Here is a 19,411-nt window from a genome sequence, read left to right on the forward strand (position 1 = left end):
ATGAGGGAAGTCATCTGTTGAGGGAACTTTGTGTAGTTAAATGTGGCCAGAGCTTAGTGTTGGCAGAACCAAAGATAAGAGGCAGGAGGGTTAGGCTTATTCATGTAGAGCCTTAAATGTTGTAATATATACTCAAACTTGCCCTCTAGGCAGTGGGAAGGTGGCATGCAGATTTTTAAGCCTCTTGGTAACACCAGCAGACCTGTATCTCAGATCAAGCTGTTACCATTGTGGAGGCGGACTGGAGGGCTGCCCAAGAATAGGGGCAGGGTGTTGTGAAAATGTAGTGAGGAATTGAGTGCAAAAAATAACAGTACATGAGATAGAAAAAGGGGGACAGTTTTGAGAGCAAGATTATGATGAAAAATATATGTGACATTTGTTTCATTTTAATACTGTAAACAAGAAAGAAAAGTTATGACTTACAAAGAACTGGGGAGAAGGCACTGCTGTGTATTGAGATACAGGAACAAGATAAAGAACATATTGGGATTGGTAGGTGACATAGCAAATGGGGCAGGAGACTTGATTCCTCAGATTTTTTTGATTTGTTCATGACAATCGTGTGTGTGTGTTACAGGTATATTATAAAGAATCTGTATATTAAAGGGTGATTGTGTGTGTGTGTGTGTGTGTGTGTTTGACATCTTAGAAATGAAAACCTGGGTGAAAATGTGTATGTAGTAGTTGAAGTGATAAAGTTGGATGGGTTCACTCAGAGAATTTGTGGAGGAATTGGGAAGAGAAGAGACTCGAGGATGGATTTCTGGAATCATTAGTAAATATTAGGTGGTAGTATAACTAGAGAACTGGAAGAGTCATCATAGAGGAAGGGGGCAGAAAGATATGGGATCATAATGTCATGAAGGCCATGAAATTAAAAGAATTTTAGCAGAGATTCATTTGGAATGTCAAATACTGCAGGGGATTCTCATTGGATAAAAATAGAAAAGCATATAGAAAATAGGATGTCATTGGTATTCTTGATGAAGATGGTCCCAGTAGAGTGGGGATTGGGCACAGAAGCAAGATTGTGGTTCAACGATGAACAGGAAGGTGAGATGGTAGGAAGAATAAATATAGGAAATTCAATGAGGTTTTGGAAGGAGGAGACACCAGAGACCTGGGAGGGGGGGCAAGGGAGCATTTAATTTTTTTTGTTTGTATCATCATCATTACAATCACTCCTCTTTACTCTTCTTCCTCTTACTAACCATGCCTCCCCCCTTTGTTTATATAGGGCACTTAATGAATCAATCAAGAACTGTGAAAAGGAGATGACCCTTGGGGCACCTGGGTGGCTCAGTTGGTTACGTGTCTGACTCTTGATTTCAGCTCAGATCATGATCTCAGGGTGGGGAGATCGAGCCTCATGTTGGGCTCTGTGCTGGGTGTGGAGCCTGCTTGAGATTCCCTTCCTCTCCCTCTGCCCCTCTCCCCCCTCAAAAAAGCAAAACAAAACAAAGAAAAGGAGATGACCCAAATCTTTCATCTAGAAGAAGGTGAAAATGTGAAACAGAAATTAATATACAAATATGAGTGCAGACGGGTTAAGAAATATTATACCAGAGAGCCTCTTTACCGGCGAAACTGGAGACAAGCTTGAATTCTGGGAGACAAAGTGAAGATAGGGTACCTGTGGTAAAAGAACATTTGCAGATACCATGAAAAACTGGGGGAAGGGTTGACCAGGGGTTTGCTAACAGCAGAGGCTGAAATAGCTCATCAGGTTTACATTTTAAATACTAAAATTAGTGGGCTGGGGAGGCTTTTTCCCTCATGCATGTTTATATCAACTCTTGGGTAATGATTTTGTTTTGCTTAATATCCCAACACAAAATTTTTCTATTTTTAAGATATAAAAGTGGATTTTGATTTTTGACTTTTTTTCATATAACTTTTTTTTTTTTTTTAAACAAAGGTTTAGGGTACAAATACATCTATCAAAAGAATGGTGATCCTTTGCACATAAGTGAACTCCTGGAGAGTTTCAAAAAGGATGCAAGAAGCTTTAAATTGAGAGCTGGAAAACATCAGCTTGAAGATGTGACAGGCGTGTTGAAAAAATTTCTCTCTGACATTGATGATGCACTTCTTACTAAGGAGCTCTATCCATATTGGATCTCTGCTTTAGGTACTACATATAATATAGAACATAATAAATGCTTGCCTTCTAATTTTATAATTATATTTTTAAAATCTTTAATAATCTGAGAATTTAATTGAAAGGAAAAATGTACATAATGGCTTAGAACAGAAATTGTGCAAATATCAATAGTTGTTTATATCTACCTCAAAATAAATTTATAGTAATAATTGCTAAATAGTGTGTTAAAGTAATTCTTAGTTTTCAGGTTTCTTAGTGTTTGCTTTAACTTTAGAAGTGTTATGGTCAAGTCCATGTATGCTATTAATTTCTCATTAAGATTAAAATGAAAGGTGTAATATAAGATTTGTTTTATCCCATTTCCCCATTGGCTCTTCACCTTTATCATTTACTCTACCTCTGTAGGGGTACATAACAGTATTTTTTTTAACTCTTTCTTTCTTCGTTTTTCTTTCATTAATTAAAAAAAAAAAAGCTTTATACTATTTAAGAAATGACCCTAGAAAAGTAGTTACTTAATCACTTATTGGTTTAAATTGATTCAGTAAAACCTACATTTACATCCATTAATTCAAAATAACTCCTTTTACAAAAATGTTACAAAAATGAAGACTTTTAAATGTAAACATTACTTTTAATTCTATCTTTCTAATAGAACAATTTTCATTCTTATATATTATTTTATAGTCTTTGTCCCTACACCTATAATTTATATATAATCCTTATTATATTAATAAACCACAAACATTTCTCATATATCTACAGTTTTTAAAAATGATTTTCAATCTTCATTTTTTTCAATTAAAAATATTGAATTTTTTACCATAATTTACTAATATATTTCTCACTTGTACATTTAATCTGTTTCAAGATTTTTTGCAAAAGTGACCTTTGAATTTCACTATATGATATTCCTCTGTTGAGAAATAGGCCTTTTCAGTGAAAGTATTTGTTTAATCTCAAATATAAATATATTTTAAGGGATTAATGTGGAAATGATGTCATAAAACATTCACAGGTTGAAAATTATCCCAAGAATGACCTGTATTAGTGTCAGCAAGCAGGGAGTGGGATTGTTATTAAAATAAAGCTTTTCTTTTTTAACTACCAATTCAGAAGCCTTTTATTTGCCTCCTGATATTTCTCAAATCAATAGGTTCAACTCTAATCAAAGAGAGAGTTGATTGCATAATTACATGGGATATAAAATATGGAATTAGATAATATATCTCTTTAAGCTCAGTTATCTTGCCACCCTCATTTTTGTTTCGGAAAGAGTTCTTTGTAATTTATAACTATGAAATTATAGCATCTCGATAAAGGCTTATAATTTCTTTGTTGTAAAATCAGTTATCAAAAATTTGAGGCAAATAAACTTTTGCTCAATTATCAGGTTCTATGTCTTTAATGTTGTCAGGGGGAGGTAGTTGGTAGATAATAGCATGTGTCAAAAAGGAATGTGTTCACCTTTTACTTATATGTGAATTCTTGGAGAAGGTTTTGGATACTAGGTCAGGTAGCCTTAAAGTCATTTGCTTTTAGATCCAGCATAGCCCTGACTTGTCAGAAGTGCCCTATGTTGGATCTGACAAGAATAAACCGGAACGTTCATGGTGACCTCGTACGAGAGCTCTCTTGGGTCCTGTGCACTGAGGCAAAGAATGCCTTACAGTGTCGTACCACTTATTTATATGATATATGATCTGTTCTAAGAACACCATTAAATTGAAGTCTGTGGCTAGCTGAACAGTTCCTTGTATTTTCTGTATGACCTGAAATCTAAAGTTTTACTTTCAGATTGCTTAAGCTTTACTTTGAAAATATCATCTATTTTATCCTTATTAGATTTGTGAAAATATGCTGTACTAGCATGACTTCTTACAGTAAGTGTAGTAGAATTAATTACATTTTATTAAATAAATACCATTACAGTTAGAAACTGGATGAGAAGAGGGTAAAATTTGGATTGTACTAGAGATGATAGATAATTCTTCATTCACTTCCAGTATAGTCCTTTGAATGTAATTTGGGTGTTTTCCACTCTTGCTTTTAGAGAGTCATCCACTAGCAGGCTTAAGTCAGTATGATCACGTTTACTTTTGGAGACCTTACGTGCAGGCTAAATCAGTACAAAAGAGCTATCAGTTACAGTTTTGAATAGGAGTCTACTTCAGAAATGTGCCACAGAGTTTCTTACCTCCCCAGGGATCCTAATGCCCTTTACAAGTGACTGTGTACTTTTAAAGAATCATTAATGTGCTGCTGGCTTTCTGTGAATAGAATAGGTAGGGCTAAGCAGAAAATGAAAAAGTCTTGTTTCCAAAGGTAGTTGGGAATTGCAAGGGAATATATAAGTGCAATTCCCTTAAGTTACAAAGTCAGCACAAGGGTGCTTTATTTGAAGAATGGCCTTTCATTTCCCTTATGAGCTAGCAGGTCAGATCAGACCACCACTATACATCTTCTAGAGTCTAGAACTTCGGGAGTTCCTGGGTCTAGTTTCTCCCAAGTATTTGACCTCTGGAGTTAGGGTAAGGAAGCATAATTCCTTTTCATCCTCCTCTCCATAACAGAGGGTCTATTCTCCTCTAAGTCTGTGTAATAGTTTTCAGGGTCTGCTCATGACTTCTTTCATTACCCCCTCCCTTTTCCAAGGAGTTGGAGGTGCCAGGGTTGGTAAAAGGCCTTAAACATGGATCTGCGGGGTAATGCAGTTCATAGCTTTGGGATGGTGCGTAGTTTTGGTAAGATTTTTGTGATTTCCCGAAGAGAAAAAATCAGAAATGTCACTTTCAAATAACAGATAATGAAATCTTTCCATAGCCAAAGAAAGTACTTTTGGTTTATCTCTCAATTTGTACTCCAATTTGAGTTATTAATTAAATATATTCCTATTAGTTGAAGTTCAGTAGTTCGTAAAGTGGAAGATAAAACGCAAACCTGGGTTTTGAAAGTGCTTCATTTTTAATTAGAAAGTATTAGAACTATAGTTTATGTAATGTTGATATAAATGCTTTTCCAGAATTAGAGAAGTTTGAATGTTTATTCTATTGAAATTCGATTAGATCACTTAGTGAAATACAATAATGACTACTCTTTTAAAATACTGTTAAAAGGCAAATATGTAGTACAGACTCTTAGTTTAGGTCTAAAATTGTTTTTTGTTTTGTTTTGTTTTTAACCTCTAGATACTCAGGATGACAAGGAAAGAATTAAAAAGTATGGAGCATTTATACGTACTCTTCCAGGGGTCAACCAAGCAACGTTGGCAGCTGTAATTGAACACCTTTACAGGTGGGTGGTTTCATGAGCTTTCTTAGACATTTCAAACATGCCTTTCAATATGTCATTATTTCTTAAATTTAAAGTAGTATAGCAAACTTTCTATATGGGACTGTGAATTTCCCATCATATCTTAAAAATGGTTTCAGTCTACCAAAAAACTACTAGAACTGATAAATGCATTCAGTAAGGTCATAGGATACAAAATGAATATATAGGAATCTGTTGCATTTCTAGAGACTAATAACGAAGTAGCAGAAAGAGAAATTGAGAAAATAATTCCATTTATAATTCCACCAAAAATAATAAAATACTTAGGAATAAACTTAACCAATGAAGTGAAAGATTTGTACTCCAAAAATTGTAAAACACTGATGAAAGAAACTAAAGATGACAGAAATAAATGCAAAGATATACTATGCTCAAAGATTGGAAGAATTAAATTGTTAAAATGTCCATACTACCTAAAGCAATCTATAGATCTAATGTAATTCCTATCAAAATACCAATGGAATTTTTTACAGAATTAAAACCAAGTAATCCTAAAATTTGCATGGAACCACAAAAGGTCCCAAATAGCCAAAGCAATCTTGAGAAATAGTGGTAAAGCTGGAAGTACCACAATCCTAGATTTTAAGATATATTACAAAGCTCTAGTGATTGAAACAGTATGGTACTGGCACAAAAATAGACACATAAAGCAATGGAACAGAATAGAGAGTCCTGAAATAAACTCATGCTTACATGGTTCATTTATGACAAAGGAGGCAAGAATATACAATGAGGAAAAGACAGTCTCTTTAACAAGTGGTGCTGGGAAAACCAGACAGCTACATGCAATAGACAGAAACTGGATCACTTTCTAACACCATACACAAAAAAGAAACTGAAATGGATTAAATACCTAAATGTGAGACCTTAAACAATAAAAATCCTAGAAGAGGACATAGACAGTAATTTCTTTGACATTGACCTTAGAAAAATCTTTCTAGATGTCTCCTTGGGGAGGGAAACAAAAGCAAAAATAACCTTTTGGGACTACACCAAAATAAAATGCTTTTGCACAGGAAAGGAAACTATCAACAAAACAAGGAAGCCTACTGAATGGGGCAAGATATTTGCAAATGATACATCCAATAACGGGTTAATATTCAAAGTATATAAAGAACTTCTACAAGTCAATGACAGAGAAACACATACTCTGATTAAAAATGGGTGGAGGACCTGAATAAACATTTCTCCAAAGAAGACAGTCAGATGGCCAACAGACACATGAAAAGATGCTCAACATCACTTATCATCAGGGAAATGCAAATCAAAACTACCATGAGATATCACCTTACGCCAGTCAGAATGGCTAGTATCAAAAAGACAGGAAATAATAAGTGTTGGCAAAGATGTGGAGAAAAGCGACCCCTCATGCACTGTTAATGGGAACATGAAATAGTGGGAATATGAAATATGAAATAGTGTAGCCACTGTGGAAATAGTATGGATGTTGCTCAAAACAGTAAAAATAGAACTACCATATAATCTGATAATTCCACTACTGGGTATTTACTCAAAGAACGTAAAAGCACTAATTCAAAAAGATATATGCACTGCTATGTTTACTGCAGCATTATTTATAATAGCCAAGTGACAGAAACAACATTAAGTGTCCATCAATAGATGAATGGATAAAGAAGTAGTAGCATGTATACACAATGAAATATTACTCAGCCATAAAAAAGAATGAGGTTTTTGTCATTTGCAACAACATGGATGGACCTAGAGGATATTATACTAAAGTGAAATAAATCAGACTGAGAAAGACAAATACCATAAAATACCATATGATTTCACTTACATAAGGAATTTAAGAAAGAAATGAACAAAGAAGGGAAAAAAAAAAAGACAACAACAAAAAAAGCCAGATTCTTAAATACAGAGAACAACTGGTGTACCAGAGTAGGTGGGTGGGAGGATGGGTGAAGAAAATGGTTTTAAAATGAAATCCCCAGTAAACTATCACTTTAGTGTTTCTTTCTGTAGCTAAGACCCATTTCAGTAAATAGAATACTGGAAGATTTCTTAAATGAATTAGAAATAATCAGGTACAGAATCCCCAAATGAATCCAGTGCATAAGCACAAACTTTTTGAAACTCGCTTAAGAGGGAAGCTGGAGAAGAGACCAGAATTCTCTAGCAGGAGTCTGTATGTGAGCATAGTATTTTTCTCATGGTGGACTCTATAGAAACTTTTAATTCTTCATTATGAATTTGTATCAGATTGATAATTCTAACATTTTAGTGTCAGACTGTTGATCAGAGGAGAAAATTTTAAAAATAAAAAATATTGTCTTTGTCAGCATATGTAGTTTTCAACATTTGGGAGGATAGGAAGAATATAGTAGTAGCTTGAGAAGTGAGATCTCTGAAGGATGAGGAATGTTTTGAAAAAAAGAAAAAAAAAAACATTTTCCATTAAAATGAAAGGGTTGGTTTGTTTTGCTATCAGCAAGAATTACCACAGAACTTTAATAAGTGTAAATATGGCTTAAGGAATATCATTGTAGCTACAATCCTTCCTGCATGGATGCAGGACTCTCTTAAATGAATTTTAATGAAGCTGATTTCTACTAAAACTACCTTATTTGCAGTCTACGTTCGGAAATTATTCACAATTTCTTTTCTCGTTATCTTTCTTTTCCCACTACCACTTCTCATGCATGTAAACTCCATTACTATAAAACTGATTTTCTTATTATACAAGTATAGTGTATATATTTTCAAATATTTTTTGTATGGTTGTTTTTCAAATATTTTAATGTATGACCAAGCTGCTACAGTTTATTAAGTTAATATTTTAAATACGGAGTTATACATATTTTTTCTTAAAATCTATTGATTAAGAGAGAGTGGGCACATGCTTTTGAGAGGGAGGAAGTAGGGGAGAGAGAGAGATGGAGCGAGAGAATACCAAGCAGACTCCCTGCTGAGCGCAGACCCTGATGTGGGGCTTGATCCCACAACCCTGAGAACATGACCTGAGCCAAAATCAAGAGTCGGGTACTTAACCAACTGAGCCACCCAGGTGGTTAAGACTCTTTAAATTCTTAATTCAGGTTTGAATTTGAGATAATGAATTCCTGTCCTTCCCCCTCCCTCCTTCTCTCCAACTGACATATATTTTAGTTCCTACTATGTACACAACTGTACCTATTAAGATTCCACGTGAACAGAAACATTTGATAATAATACATGAAGACAAAGTCTGAAAGTCCACCGTTCCCAAACTGAGCATGTGGATGTCCGAGTGAATACGCAGGGTTGCTGCAGGGCATTTTATATTTTTTAGGGAAACACAGCAACATTGGGACAGTTTTTAATACAAAGAATTTTAGCATGGGCAGAAGGTTGGAGTGATTTGTCGTGTGTTGACACCCAGGGGATGCCTCACATCTAAAGGGGTATGTGAGCTGGGGTGAAAGAAAGGTAAGTACAAGAAATGAGTGGAGGATATTTTGTGGGAAACAGGTGTGCTAGGGGATAAGCTGGTTGGTAGTTGGCTGGCAGGTGGTTGTGAAAGGCTCAGATGGTCATGTAAAAACATTTAGATTTTATTCCTTTAGGTAATAAAGAGTGACTGATCAAATCTGTTTTAGGACAATAACCCATGAATGGGATTGATTGGGAAGAGATTAGAATAGATGCAGAGAAACTAATTAGGAAACTGTTTTCTTGGACTTCTAATGAGAAAGCCTGAGTGAGAAGAGACTCAGTGGGCTGAATAGGAACACTTGGGAATGATAGCATGTGGGGCAGAGAAATAAAGGAAGGAAAGGAAAAAAAAAACTGTAGTGTGGACTTTATGCCAGAAATTAAGGCAGTTGCAGAAATGGAAGAGGAGTGAGGTGAAGAGTAGCAAAGAGGATGCTATGGCAGAAGGAAGTCTCACAAAAGGTGGGGACGTTTGATAGAGTTGTCAGAAGTTTGCGAGGTCGATTTGGATAAGGTCAGGTTGATTTAGCATTTAATTCCATCCCTGCCCCATATAACAGATCGCTTCCTCCATGACTAACATTTACTTAATTCCATTCACCAGATATTTATTACACAACTCCAGGGTGATTAAAGCAAGAGTCCCAGACGGGGAGATGCTTCGATTCTAGTAACACAGGCAGACCTGCAGATAAATTTTCCAGATGTTTATAATTTAGTGTGATAAAAGTACAGAAGTGGTTTCGAGAGGGATGTCCACAATTATTATACCCTCCTCTGTTAACTTGCAATTCCTTTTGCATCTTATGAATCACATATGATGATTATACTTGGTCTGTCTCTGCTATGCAGTTTGGCATTTTATTGTGAGTTTCTTACATCATCATATATATATATTCCTGTCGCCTTTTACTTTTTTTGTAACTACTAGAATCTCTGCTTTTTATAGACGGGTGTACCTAACTTAGTCTTGTTTTATTCCTTTGATACAGCTGGTCTCCCTTTTTTAGTATGTATTTTAAAATTTATAAATGTAATTAGGAAAGTGAGCAGGGTCCTATTATATATGGTCAGTGACAAATAGCATCAACAGATACTTCTGTGTGTATCACTTATAGTTATCACCTGTGCATTTTTATAGATGCAAATGTTATTAGGAAAATCATAAAGAAAATATATTAATAGTACTGTAGTGTATTTATGGAAAAGAATCCACATGGAAGTGGACCCACACAGTTCAAACTGTGTTGTTCGAAGGTCAGCTGTACTTTAAGGGCTCTTCGTAAGACCCAAATGTTGTAGCTTACTCATGGGGAGAGTTGACTCCTCTGTTCATGTCTGTTCATTGCAAAAAGCCACTCAATAATATCCAAGAAAAGTATAATTGTATTTTTAAATTAAGTGTTTGCTTTCTGAGAGAGAATATCCAATTTTGAATAACCGTACAAACACATGCTGCAAATATTTTCTCACCTGATTTGCCCTTCCTGGAAAACTCAGCTCAGCCTTGAACCTTGAATTTGGAACTCTCTCCTATATGCCTCCCAATTCACCTTTCTTGCCTTGTTTCCTACTTCCCCCTATTCCCTCTTTTATTTATGCTTCATAAGGGACTGAAGCATAATGCACATTTTCCACCATTGTTCAAGCACATCTTTATGCCTTAGTCTCAGGTTGCACCGTTATCTGGAATTATTTGGATATGGTGGGTCCCTCCTCCAATCAACAAACAAGTACTGCTTTGTAACCTGTAGTCATATCTTCTTTTAGTTTTTTTCTTATGTTCTTAACTAGACTGTAAACTAGCTGGAAACAAGAACTGCAGTTTTCTTTAAATCACCACCATACCTGTTATATCAGAGACCTTCAATATGTGTGTGCTAAATAATGATAAATGGGTACTGTGACTAAAGTTCTATGAAATTTTCAAATAGAAATGTGTGGTAATGAGCTATGCTTTTCTCTAACAGGGTTCAGAAATGCTCAGAAATCAATCACATGAATGCGCATAATTTGGCCTTGGTCTTTTCATCCTGTTTGTTTCAAACTAAGGGACAAACTAGTGAAGAAGTGAATGTAATCGAGGACTTAATTAATAATTATGTTGAGATATTTGAGGTAAATATTTTATATCCTGCCCTTGTTAAAATAGTTTTGATGTTACTGTTGGCAAATTAAAAAATACATTTTAGTTTGTTTATAATCAAGTCTTTTGAATATCTAAAAATAAAGGATAGTTATATGATTTTTAATACTTTAAATACAACTAGCCTTTTAAGCTGTAGCCATTCATTTTAAATTTGGCTGCTTTGAAAGCCATCTGGTGTCTTTTGGACAGAGTATTTTCTATTTATGGTGTTTCTATGGCTTTTTTTTCTTTGTCAGTATGTTGTATGTATTAAGTATGTCTACTCAGAGGTGTGAAATTATGAATTTCATAAATTTGGTAGGAGATACCAGGCTGATAAATTCTGCAATTGAATGCATTTTAGTGTTTCCTTTTAATTGTGTCTGAATTAGAAATGAAGAAAAACCTGAGATAATATCCTGTGGTTTTTACTAAGTCATCTATTCTAATTATTTGACTTTCATTTGCTATTTTATGAAGTCAATATATTCAGTGTTTCATCAGGAAACTGTCAGAATAAGGATGATTTCTTAGTTGAAGGAAGTAAAAATAGAGGAAATAAGCCCAGGATTTGAATATGGGGGGAGAATATAAGGGATCTGAGTCAAAGGTTCAGTTTCATCACTTAATTACCACTGGCATGGCTGTCTTATAACCTTTGGGGGCTCTTTGTTAAATGGTGTTGTATAAGACTTCTTGTTTTCCAGGGTTATGGATATGTTAGTTGAAATCAAGTGGGTTAATGTAATAGGTTATTATATGTAGACTTACCTTCTTTAAGTGATCACAAGAGTCCTTAGCCAAAGGAAAGAAACTCTATTTTAATAAAATAAAAACACAGAGTTTTCATCTTAATTTATATAGGAATGGACACCAAAATTGTTGGATTCTCTTTGCTCTTTGATCTTTTATTTTCTTTCTGTATGTGTCCACTGTTTTTGATCAACAACAGCTTCTTTGCAATAATTCTGATGCTGAGAAATGAAAGAATTAGGATAAAAAGTAATGTGTGGCTTTACGTGCTCTCTTTATTTTCTATTTTTGTACTGTTATGTGAATAAATAAATGGTTATCTTTGTAGTTTTGCTAACTCCAACTTGAAGTGGTGGAAATTTCGTATGCACTTAATGAGCATTTCAGTTTGAGACTGAGTCTTGTCTCTCAACCTACATAAACTCTAGCAAATCATTCATAAGCCCCTCTGCTTATGAAGTTGCTTAGTGATAAAGCTTCCATTGATGGAATCCACAGTTTGAAGTGATGTCATCATAAAATGCTCTGAACTTTATGAGGCTCTGTCATGTTGGCTTTATTTCTGCCCTAGCTGTGTGGGCCCATGCTGATTAAGATGTCCATTCTCATTTATTTTTAAATTGTTGGTCTTTAAATTCCTGAAGAGTTATGTGAGGATGAGTACCATCACTTCTTGTATTTTATTAGAATGTCCCAAATTATATTTTAAACAGGTTAAAGAAGACCAAGTCAAACAAATGGACATAGAAAATAGCTTTATTACCAAGTGGAAAGACACTCAAGTGAGTAGTATTAGTTAGATCTCCAAAGAATTAAAAAAAAAAAAAAAAACAAAAAAAAACCCCCAAAAACTTCTGTTGTAAGTAAAGATGTTTGTTGTATTTATTTTCAAGTTCCTATTTGAAGCAAAGTAAAAGTAATGGGGAAAAAAGAATCTAGATAAAATAGTTGCATATTTTTGCAGCATGATGCTTCTATGCAAAGTGCCAAAGTATGTTAATGTAAATTTTTCAAAATACAGAGGGAAAAATCATTATTAATCTTATTAATGCCCTTTATAAAATCAATTTTTACTTACAAATGCGCTATTAAAAATGCCAGTGGATTTCAAAGGAAGCATTTAAAGCCAAAGAAATACTAGAGTAAATTGAAAATTCAGCTCTATAATGATTCTTTCCATTATGATTTTGAAAATACAAATTATTTCTTCTATGCTTTTGCTCTGCATGCTCTCAGATGATTATATTAGTGGAATGTTTCTAATGTCATCTTTGTCACATATGCTGATTTATGTCTTAAATTGACTATTTTCTAAACCTTCTTTTGCTTTCCTCAGTCGCATTATATTGGATTTGTGTGTTCAGGTTGCACTGCAGTTTTCCAGCAAGGCTTCCCTTGTTTGGTGAACATTCACTGGATTTTCTTAAAATTCATATTTAATCTTCCTCTAATCACTTTGAATTGTAGTGGATACAGGATACCAGTGTAAATAATATCAATGGGTCAAATATATTCTGTTTATAGATATACTCAAAGAATGAGGCAAATGCTTCCTTATTAGTCAGACTCTAAATTTCCCTTATTCCTGAAATATTAGAAAAGTCACTGGAGCTACCATTCCATATGAAGGAGGGGAGGAAAGCCTTCAATTCTAGTGCCCGAGATCCTGAGTACTAGTACTGTGATAGAGTACTTACCTAAGAAAGCATCTCCTCCATTTTGACCCTAAGTCATTAATGCAGGCTCCAGAGGAGTTATCCCTAACACTAAAAAATCTGGCTCATTGAGTTGAATTGAATTAGTTGAATTACTGCTTTCTGGGGAGTTTCAGTCATGAAATAAAGGGTTGTATGAGCCCAAGGGATAATCTTTGGCAGCATTACCTATGTTGTTATTAGATCAAGTATGAGTGTCCTTTTGCATTTTTATCTTTTATATTCATATTACAATAATGAGTCTTGGCTGCTTTTTAATTAAGTATAAGTCACTAAGTAGAGGAAAAGAATTGTCTATAAAATAGAGTAACTGGACCAGAAAAGTAGACGACTTTGGAGAAACCTGTTATTTCACGTGCGTTTTTCTCTAATCCATTGAAAAAACTGCTATAGCATATTTTTCTGACAGCCTCCGTGTCTTATCCCTGTTTGAATTTCTTAGCTATTCTTGTTTTGGCTTCTCTCTCGGAGTCCTTTGTGTTTGCGTTTTTAATTTTTAAAATGTGTCCTTCCTGGAGAGTTGTTTATGCAAACACAGTGAAAAGTAGAAATGTCAACTGTATCGTTTCTTCCCTCGAATTTTTGTGTAGTTTTGAAAGTGAGGAAGAAAAATTGGAAATAAGGTTTTCTAAGTCTGTAGTGCCGGAATAATTAAGAACACTTCCTCAAAGTTCCTTTTTAATGTTTTCCTCACTAATTTCTTCATCAGGTTTTATTTTTAGTCAAATTTAACTTCAGAATGATTGTTTCTCCAATATCATTTTTTTTTTTAAATTGAGAGATACTATTTCTAAGTGGTTACATAACTTAAGGCAATTTCTGAAAAAAGCTACTCAAAATATTTTTCATGGATTCCTTTGGTTTTTCATTACCCTTTTTCACATTATACTGTCGATCTACATAGTGATATCTTATGGTTTTTATTTTCTGGATTGTCTCTTCTTCACTTAATATGTCTCCTGGGATATAATAGTGACCCAAATATTGGAGCACTACATGGTTGGCTGATGATAATTAAAATAAAAGCTTCTCTTTTTCATCTACCTTATTCTAGCACTTCACTTTTTTTTCTTTGCTAAATATATTTTCTCTAGTTTTAATACAGCTCCAACCTAATTTATCCTCAAATTTCAATTTTTGATATATCTCTTTGAAAATTTAGCAACACCTTTTTTCCCTTTTAAATAATGGTATTATACCCACACTGTAGCTTAGAGCACAATTACATACGGATCATTTGCACTTCTCATTTTGTTTGTCCTATTCATGGTGATGGCTCTTCTACCTTCTCTTGCTGACGTCAGCCTGTTCCCATTGTAGCCAGATTCATTATTTTACCAAGAATATTCAGGACATTAAACTCTTGGTTAAGAGATGAAAAAAAAAATTGCACTGGGATTACATCATTTGTGTAGATTCCTCGTCAACTGCATCTGGAAAATGTGTATCATCATGCTATTGACAGGCTGATTTCACTATTATGAAATATTTAGAACTAGGGCTAGGACTTTGTGTCTTAAGTGTCATACTTACATTTGTTGTTTCCACATCTGCCCCTTTCTAGGTTTCCCAGGCTGGAGATTTGTTAATCGAAGTGTATGTAGAAAGGAAGGAACCTGACTGCAGTATTATAATTCGGGTGAGTCCTAAAGATGGATGTAAAGAGTACTTTGGAAGTTGCCAGTATTAATATGCATTAATTCCTATATCTTGAATTCTCCATTATTTCTTATATTTTATTTTACCTGTCTCGTTCAAACAGTGACTGATTGATAGGATTGACTTTTTATTCCAAAATCCTCCAGGAATTCCATGCTTTAGTCATTTGGAAAGAGAACATCTTAGATGCTTTAGGTTATGGTTAGGATTTTCTGTAGGTTCTAGAAAATAACCTGACCTCAAATACTTGTTTCTCCCCTTCATAGCATCTTAACATTAGGCAAGTTAACTTACTCTGAATTGCAATCATCTCACCTGTAAAATGAGGATAATTAGAGTATTTACATCATATCATTGATGTGAGTCCTCAATAGGATACTGCTTCTAAAACAGTAAATTGCTTGGCACGTAAGTGTTTAATAAATAATCAATACTACTAGTCCTATATTATTTTTATTATTTATTAATAGTCTTCCACTCTTGTATTCTAGACTAACTTCCTATCTTCCAATTTATTTGAATATTGGACAACTCTTTTTTGAGAATATGAATCTTTTTTTTTTTTTTTTTTTTTCTGAGTTAAAAGTGTCCTTGTGCTGCCATATTCTGTATCCCATCTGCCTTAGGGAGGGTAACAGTGATAATTCAGTTTCCTACTCAGTTAAGACTACATTCTCTGTATGAGGAAGACAGTCTGCCATCTAAAGTCCAAGATTTAAGTAGAGTCTTATATATTTCTGGACTTTAGTTTTGTTAAATATATTGTAATCACTCATTTATATTTTTTAATGATTACATATTGTGTCTCTGTGGCACTGGTTAACTCACTTAGAACATGGCGTGAACCACTACAGTCATAAGTCGCTAAGAGGCAGGAGTCTTGCCACTCCTTGGCCACATCAAATTTCTTATATTGCTTGTGGTATGTTGATAATAGGGGACACAAGGAAGTAGTACAGATAATCAGCACAAGTTCATCGTTAATGCTAGAAGAGGTATTCAATTCAAAGCACATGACTTAGCTCCACCTACACACAAACTGTTTAGCAGCTCATTTTAATTTTATCTTATCGATAAGACCATAACACAAGTTATTACAATAGACCAAAATTCTTATTTTAAGTATATGCACATAAAGGACTGCCCAGTTTCACCTATAACAACTTCAAATTCTCTTTAAAAACATAACAAAAACTATGTAAAAATAATCATTAACATTTGTTTCATGCTTGAGACTTTAGAAAACTCTTCAGTTATATTTATTTCAGCTGGTCATTACCTCAGCCCCAGGAGATAGGTGAAGCAAGTAATGTCTCAAGTTTACATGAATACAAACTGGGAATTAAAAGTATTAAGGCCAGAACACATTCCTTGATCATCATATTCCTAACCTGATGATCATCATACTGATTTGTATATTCCTTGGAGTAATGATTTCCAAAGCATGCTTTGTGTAGTTCTAGTAGTTCTGGGGGTTCCTTGTCCTTGGGAGCCTTTGGGGACAAGGAATGGAGTTCCAGTTCCTGTGTCAACTTGAGGCACTCCCGGCTGACTCCTTCACAGTTTGGTTTCTCATTAATTTATTATTTTAAGAAAGGGTATGCTTCTTAAAAAATGTTAAAGCCATTGAGGTGTGAGCAGCATTATTGAAATGATTCATCTAATGTTTCTGTTGCTTAAAGTTTTCCAGTTTTCCCAGATAGTGAGGTTTTTTATTCTTTTAAGATTATATTTAGTTGGGATTTTAAAAATAAAAACCAGTGGACTTTATTGTATCATTCATATATTCCCGAAGAAAGCTATACATTCCACAAAGTACAGAAGATGAACCGTAGGAGTTACCTGTAACAAAGTGTGTTTTATGTTACATATGTGTGATATGCTTATGTACTGGACAGGAGAAATGGTAATGAGCACATTCCTTTTTGAAGAAATTTTTAAATGGGTACATACTTTTACTGAAAAAGTGCAAATTAGGTTGCAGTTGCAGTATCCTAATGTTTAAAACATCTTCTGTTTGTTTAACGTTATAACTAAATTCATATTGAAAAAAGCCAGCTTGCTTTTGTCCAGTATGCATTTAAGATTGGCAAAAACAAAAACAAGAAGAAACCAATCAAAAACCCCAAAAGTCCCTGAAGAAGATGGTGTGCTTATGTCATGGCCTGAGGCTTTGGGACTCTTGTGGAGCTGGCCCCAAGGCTGGCACTGCAGACTCTGCCCTCTGCCCTGAAATCCTGGCTCCAGCATGCTTTGGTATTCCACCGTCTGTCGCTTGGCACGGCAGGGCACACCACAGACCACTAAAACCCTGGGGCTCTTTGGCATGGTAGACAGCAATCGACTGTGTATAATTCAGGGCCCAGACTGAATAAACCAAACCACTTTGAACTCTTGATTATTGAACTGATGAGTGAAAATTTTTAGTCCTGGAATACCATTGGATTCACTGTCTGGTGAAGGTCTTTCTGTGTATGACTAGTACCTTCTTCCCTCCTTGAGTGATCTAATTGCTCACTAAGTGAGAAAAAAAAATATTCCCGATTGTGTCTATTTTGTAATATCTTTTTGCACTCACATTACATTTTACGGGGAAGATCGGAACAGGCTGTTTTTCCTGTGTGCTTAGAGAAGCTAGGTAAACATACTAAGTAAGAATCTTGGAGCATCGTAAGTTGGTAGATGGGGTGAGCACTATTGGCCCTGTCATTAGGCGACTTCTGCGTCTGACATACATTCTGAAGAAATTTTGCCTCTCTTATAGATATCTCCTGTGATGGAAGCAGAGGAATTAACTAATGATATATTAGCAATAAAAAATATAATTCCTACGAAAGGTGATATTTGGGCCACATTTGAAGTCATTGAAAATGAAGAGCTGGGTAAGTGATTTTCATGCTAGGATTCTTAAATTCCTTATAGTGTGAAGAAGTACTATTTTTGTGACAAGTCATTAAAACATGTTTTTTAAATATTAACATCTCATTTTGAATTCCCTTCTACCTCAGTGCCTGTGTTAATATGTTATTGCCACTTGAGGTTGACCTCCTATGATTTTACTCATCTCAATAATTATTGACTATAAAAATATAGTGCAAAGCATTAGGCATCTATGTTGCTGCTTTATGAAATAGGCCTTTGTTTATAAGGACATGCAGTTTGATTTGTAACCATATGGCCACCCACCTCATGGCTATATACTACTCTTTTAACAAAAACAAAGAGTGTTGATTTAAGAGATTATTATTTTAAAAAACAATTTGTTTTAAGCCTGGTGGACTCTTATTTTTGGCTTTTTCCCTGTCCTCTGTCTTTAGTGGAGTGGATCAGATATCTTGTCATCTTTTATCTCAGAGGCAGAAAGATGAAGAGAGCTTTTAAAACACCTTGACTATTCCAGTAGTCAAATGCTAAATAAGCTTTACATTCTAATAACACCATTTGGTTGTAAAGACCTCTAGGAAAAAAAAAAAAGATGCAGAAAGTCTTTGTACCTTGACCATCTGTCTAGCTGATACCTACTAAGGTCTTGGACCCTTTCAAGTACAGTTGTCAAACTGCCAAAAGTAAAATCTTGCCAACTGCAAGCTCAAGATAAAAATTAAAATTCAACGTTGAAATACCGCATCGTGTATTATTAGGAGTGTTGCAATCAATGTTAGAATGAATGGGATGTCAGATACTTTGTCTTTCATTAGTTCATCTTGAATGTTTTCATTTCTTTCTTTTTACTGTGCATGATTCTTTAAAAATCTAATTTGTTTCCTGAGATTAAGAATTCCTCATATCAGTAAGATCAAATAATACATGTCTTTCTCTGATTGACTTATTTCGCTCAGCATAATACCCTCCAGTTCCATCCACGTCGTTGCAAATGGCAAGATTTCAGGAAACAAACTGAGGGTTGCTGGAGTGGTGGGGGATGGGAGGGAAGAGGTGGCTGGGTGATAGACATTGGGGAGGGTATGTGCTATGGTGAGTGCTGTGAATTGTGTAAGACTGTTGAATCACAGACCTGTACCCCTGAAACAAATAATACATTATATGTTAAAAAAAAGAAGATAGTAGGAAGGGAAAAATGAAGGTGGGGAAATTGGAGGGGGAGAGGAACCATGAGAGACAATGGACTCTGAGAAACAAACTGAGGGTTCTAGAGGGGAAGGGGGATGGGAGGATGGGTTAGCCTGGTGATGGGTATTAAAGGGCACGTATTGAATGTAGCACTGGGTGTTATATGCAAACAATGAATCATGGAACACTACATCAGAAACTAATGATGTAATG

At 34.8% G+C, this 19,411-nt stretch overlaps 1 protein-coding gene across 1 annotated transcript in view; it reads left to right on the forward strand.

Moving 5' to 3' along the window:
- ARAP2 (ArfGAP with RhoGAP domain, ankyrin repeat and PH domain 2) overlaps positions 1 to 19,411 on the forward strand; it is a 183,984-nt gene that overhangs the window by 115,057 nt on the left and 49,516 nt on the right. Inside the window, exons 21-26 of the mRNA XM_035005163.1 lie at positions 1,922 to 2,134; positions 5,296 to 5,401; positions 10,843 to 10,990; positions 12,467 to 12,535; positions 15,033 to 15,107; positions 17,892 to 18,009. Of these exons, the coding sequence (XP_034861054.1) occupies positions 1,922 to 2,134; positions 5,296 to 5,401; positions 10,843 to 10,990; positions 12,467 to 12,535; positions 15,033 to 15,107; positions 17,892 to 18,009 (729 nt within the window). The remainder of the gene's footprint in view (positions 1 to 1,921; positions 2,135 to 5,295; positions 5,402 to 10,842; positions 10,991 to 12,466; positions 12,536 to 15,032; positions 15,108 to 17,891; positions 18,010 to 19,411) is intronic.

Source organism: Mirounga leonina, unplaced genomic scaffold (genome assembly GCF_011800145.1).
Source record: "Mirounga leonina isolate KUSES-001 unplaced genomic scaffold, KU_Mleo_1.0 Mir_129, whole genome shotgun sequence".
NCBI classification, from domain to species: domain Eukaryota; kingdom Metazoa; phylum Chordata; class Mammalia; order Carnivora; family Phocidae; genus Mirounga; species Mirounga leonina.